The sequence below is a fragment of the Salpingoeca rosetta genome (genome assembly GCF_000188695.1).
Source record: "Salpingoeca rosetta unplaced genomic scaffold supercont1.29, whole genome shotgun sequence".
Taxonomy (NCBI): Eukaryota; class Choanoflagellata; order Craspedida; family Salpingoecidae; genus Salpingoeca; species Salpingoeca rosetta.
The window spans coordinates 368,406-373,230 of NW_004754905.1; the positions used below are offsets into that span (position 1 = coordinate 368,406).

The following is a 4,825-nucleotide window of genomic DNA, read 5'->3' on the forward strand; positions in this document are numbered from 1 at the left end:
ACACACACACACACACACACACACACACACACACACACACACACCTACCTTTGTGTTGAGGACGGCGAGTGTTGTGGTGGTGAAGTCGCCCGCCTGTGCGGATGTGTGGGAGATGATGAGATCGCCGGCACGCGCGCGTTGACCGGGGCCGGGCCTGAAAAGAGCGGTTGAGGCGAGGGCGTGAATCGAGAGGAAAGGGGGGGGGGGAGGGTTGAGGAAGGGGCGTGCAGGGAACGAAAGGCAAAACGGGCGAAAGAAAGACTAAGGGATATGTGACCACACACACACACACACACACACACACACACACACACACACACACACACACACACACACACACACACACACATACAACCCAACATCTTGTACCTACTCACCAGTACTTTTCACACTTTGGAGTGCCGTTCTCAGCGAGACGCGTGATCATGACAATGACACGCACATCGCACTCCCACACCATGCGCCAAAAGTCAGACACGGTTTGTGGAATTGGGCCCTGGTGTCGGTGTAGCACGGGAGGGGGGGGGGAAGGGGCGTGATGACGGCAAGCGAGTAAGGGCGATGAGGATGATAGCATGGCCCACTAGTGCCATCACAGCCACCACTAGTGCCATCACAGCATCACGACCAACACCACTGCACCTGGGTGACGATGTATTCGCGGTCGTCGTTCATGCCGGGCATCCAGTTGGCGTTGATGTATCTGGATAGACGAGTGTATGTATGTGTTGATGGATGGGATGACAACACGTGTGAGATGAAACAGAATTCGGAAGCGCGTACAAACACATGCACGTACAAACACATGCACGTGCACAGGCAAGTACACAGGCAAGTACACACACACATGCACACCGACAGACAGAAAGCCCGACAGACACACACACACACACACACACACACACACACACACACAGACACAGACAGACAGACAGACAGACACACACACACACACACACACACGCACAGCACGTCTGCCTTACGTTGATGTTTCTTGGTCCCCAATCTTGGACAACAACACGCGCGAATGATGATCTGAAGGGCCACGAATACAAAACACACAAACACACACACATGTGCACACGTGTGGTTGGAGTGAGTTGACACGAAGCCACCGTGTTCCAAAACCTCAACCAAGGTCACACGGCACGTGCGTTATCACACTGGCACTGCGACGCACTTGGAAGGATGTCGAGGTATCTGTTCTTGTCGTCGCACATCTTGACACCCTGTGTTGGCGGGATGGAATTGGTCTGGAAACAGGCGAGACACGCGATGGTCACAGGTCATGGATACGATGAAGGAGACGTGACTCGAGGCGAGGGGTGGGAGGGGTGGGGGATAATGGAGTTGCTACCAGAGACGCACACACACAAGCACACACACAAGCACACACACAAGCACACACAAGCACACACAAGCACACACGCACACACACAAGCACACACAAGCACACCCATCCCCCCACACACACCGGCACGCTGTTGTAGTCTGCATTCATCTGTGTGTCGTCCTGCGCGTATGCGTGAATGGTCGCCGCGTCCATCCATCTGCTCTGGAACAGACCAGACTTGAACGTGTAGTTTGGTCGCGGCGGTGGTGGCGGTGGTGGGCCTTCGTCACCATCACCACCAACACCATCAACATCAACATCACCACCAACACCAACACCACCACGTGAGCTCCCACCGCCACTTGCAATGCTGCTGCCATTAGCTGTTGTGTATGCCATCATGGTGCTGCTGGCGTGCGATGCGCTGCGTGTGTGTCCGCCAATGGGGACGATGGACGGGAGTGGGAGCTGCAGCGAGTTGTCTGTTGATGCCTCAGGCGGACGGTGCACGCTGCCAGGCAGCGGTGTCTCCGTCACCAGGCCCTGAACGCGGCCATGGCGACAGGGATTGGAATGGAGGTGGAGGTGGAGGCGGGAATGGACACGGACACGGGTTGAATGAGCAGTCGAAACGGTGCGCGCGCGTGTGTGTGTGTGCATGTGTGACTATGTGTGCGTGTGGGTTGTTCATGCGCGTTCGCTCACACGGCAGAACGACAAGCCCTTCCTTGCAACCACGATAATGACCACCAGCGCCGTCACCACCACCACCATCGCCACCATCAAGACCACCTCTGAAGCGAGGAGGCGTTCCGTGTCGGCCATCCTGCTGCGATTTGTGCGCGTCGTGAGCGAGCGCGCAAACGGTTTCGCCTTCATGCTCTTGCGACGTTTCTGGACGGAGGAGGAGGGTTGCCGGGACGGGGAGGATGAGAGGTGAGGCCAAATGAGGGTGGAGGGGATGGGGATGTGCAATTCAGAGACATGCAAGAACACATGCAAAACATAATCCACAATGAACCACACACGCGCACAGACACAAACACAGTCACAGACACAGGCACAGGCACAGACAGACAGACACACACCCAGACCACCGCCATGCGTGCTCACCCTGGCCTGGTAGCGGATGGCGTGCTGGCGCTGGTTGTGCTGCGCGACAATGGCAACGCGGTGATTGGCGGCGGCAAGGAACAGAAACGCAGCGATGACCAGGAAGATAAATGCAATCGACACGCCCAGCACAAGCGTGTTCTCGTCAACAGCTGGCGTACGTGTTGTGTGTGTGTGTGTGTGTGTGTGTGAAATGAGAAGGTGAAGGGATTGATCAGGAAAGCGAGTGTGAACACGGAAAGCGACGGCCAAACGAGTTGAGCGCAACGAGCAAGAGCAATAACGACGCCACACCTCGCAGCAGCACGCACCACAGCAACTGCAACACATCCCAAAACTTCACACAACGGCAGCAGCAGCCGTGGTTCAACCACGCCATCAAACACGTCGCCAACACATCTTGTTCCAATACTCACACGACGCAGAGCTGCCGGCGGACACAGTCGTGGTGTTGGTTGCCGTGGTGCTGGTGGTTGTTGTTGTCGTCGTCGCTGTTGTGGTGGTTGTGGTGTGCGCGCAGTTGTCTGGGTTCGCGTCGGCCACAGTCGGCCCCTCCAGCGCGCCGGAATACGTCGTGCCTGATCATGAGAGGTGGTGGTCAGGGGGTGGTTAGGTGATGTGGATCGAGTGTGTGAGTGTGTGTGTGTGTGAGTGTGAGTGTGTGAGTGTGAGTGTGTGAGTGTGTGTGTGTGAGTGTGTGTGTGTGTGTGCGTGTGTGTGACTATATACACGCCTGCATGTGTCCACGCAAGTGTACGTTTCACCAATTCACCTGCAGGGCACTGTCCGCGCCAGACGTGTGAACACACACGCGCGCGCCGAGGGCGAACGGGCGCATATGGGCAGTCGATGTAGCCCTGGATATGAGAACAACGTGGTGGCGGCGTTGGGTATATGATGCTGTTGCTTGTAAGAGAGCAGTTCATGAGCGCCTAGGCAGACACACACACACATACAGACGCACACAGGTACACAGACACATACACACACACACACACACACACACACACACACACACACACACACACACACACACACACACACACACACACACACGGGCACACAACCATTGACAGACAAGCACTGCACCTGCTTGCAGAGGACAATGTCGACGGATGCGAGCATGGTGCCGTAATAATCGCGCATCAAATTCATAAATTGTTTCGTCGTTCCGTTGTAGCTGTTGGATTGTGGAGGGCGGGGGAATGGCAAGTTGAGTGTCTGCTGTCACATCATCGCATGCTCGAAGTAAACCATTCACAGCAGAACATGTTGCAGGCGTGGCCACTGGTCCGCGTTGTCCCTTTTAAGGTGCAGTGTGTGTGTGTGTGTCTGTGTGCGTGTGCGTGCACACTGCGTCAACACATCGCCACGTACATGCCGGCGTTGATGTCGTGCGCGTGTGTTTCGTTGCAATTGACGACATCACCGCTCACAGAGCAGTGTCTGAGCGCCTGGTGATGGTGGTGGTGATGGCGTGTAATGATTGCAAGGAGGGTGAGGATGTGCACATGACACACAGCCATGAAAACCACCCATCCACCGACCCGCCCCATACACAAACACAAACACGCAACCACCAGTCTCCCTTCTCTCCATCACCAAAGCATGCATGCGTGCATGCGTGTGTGTGCGTGTGTACCCAGTTGAGCCACGGGTCTGCTGCGATGTAGAGCACGGGATATGCGGTGATGTAACCAGGGGCGGACACGGACATGTGCACACGCTGGAAGTCGCCGTCGGCAGCGGGCGTGATGGTCTCAATCACAAACGAGGCCGGTGGCGGTGGTGGTAGCGACGACGACGACGTTGTAGACGAGGTTGATGTTGTTGTGGTGGTTGATGTCATGTTTGCTGCCGTTGTTGCATTGGTCACACCACCTGTCGTCATCATTGCTGTCGAGCCAGCGGTTGTTGAGAATGGCGATGATGATGGCTGCTGCGTTGGTGGGTCACCAGCAATGGTGGTGATGAGCGGCGTTCGGCAGTTGTCCCCGCACGGCGCGGTCCCGTACACACTCCGCTGCTGGAACTGACGGCGGTGAGGAAGACAATGACGGGGTGTGTTGGAGCATGTCACGTGCGTTGTCGTCGTTGTTGTTGTTGTTGTTGTTGTTGTTGTTGTTGTTGTTGTTGTTGTTGTTGTTGTTGTTGTTGTTGTTGTTGTTGTTGTTGTTGTTGTGTGTGTGAGGGCAGCACAGAAGAACGGGCAGTACCAAATTGACATACGCCGACACAGACACACAGACAGGCAGACACACAGACAGGCAGACACACACACACAGACAGACAGACAGACACACACACACACAGACACACACACACACACACACACAACAACATACACACACACACACACACACACACACACAACAACAC

At 55.6% G+C, this 4,825-nt stretch overlaps 1 protein-coding gene across 1 annotated transcript in view; it reads right to left on the reverse strand.

Annotated features, from left to right (window-relative positions):
- The window catches only part of PTSG_09175 (uncharacterized protein), a 5,346-nt gene extending 867 nt beyond the window's left edge, over positions 1-4,479 (reverse strand). Inside the window, exons 1-13 of the mRNA XM_004989372.1 lie at positions 4,089-4,479; positions 3,824-3,900; positions 3,536-3,626; positions 3,219-3,303; positions 2,863-3,024; positions 2,447-2,598; positions 2,126-2,227; positions 1,475-1,876; positions 1,181-1,253; positions 984-1,035; positions 643-703; positions 378-496; positions 49-154 (exon numbers count right to left, since the gene is read on the reverse strand). Coding sequence (XP_004989429.1) covers positions 49-154; positions 378-496; positions 643-703; positions 984-1,035; positions 1,181-1,253; positions 1,475-1,876; positions 2,126-2,227; positions 2,447-2,598; positions 2,863-3,024; positions 3,219-3,303; positions 3,536-3,626; positions 3,824-3,900; positions 4,089-4,340 — 1,734 coding nt within the window. The 5' untranslated portion in view covers positions 4,341-4,479. The remainder of the gene's footprint in view (positions 1-48; positions 155-377; positions 497-642; positions 704-983; positions 1,036-1,180; positions 1,254-1,474; positions 1,877-2,125; positions 2,228-2,446; positions 2,599-2,862; positions 3,025-3,218; positions 3,304-3,535; positions 3,627-3,823; positions 3,901-4,088) is intronic.
- Between the last annotated feature and the right edge of the window lie 346 nt (positions 4,480-4,825).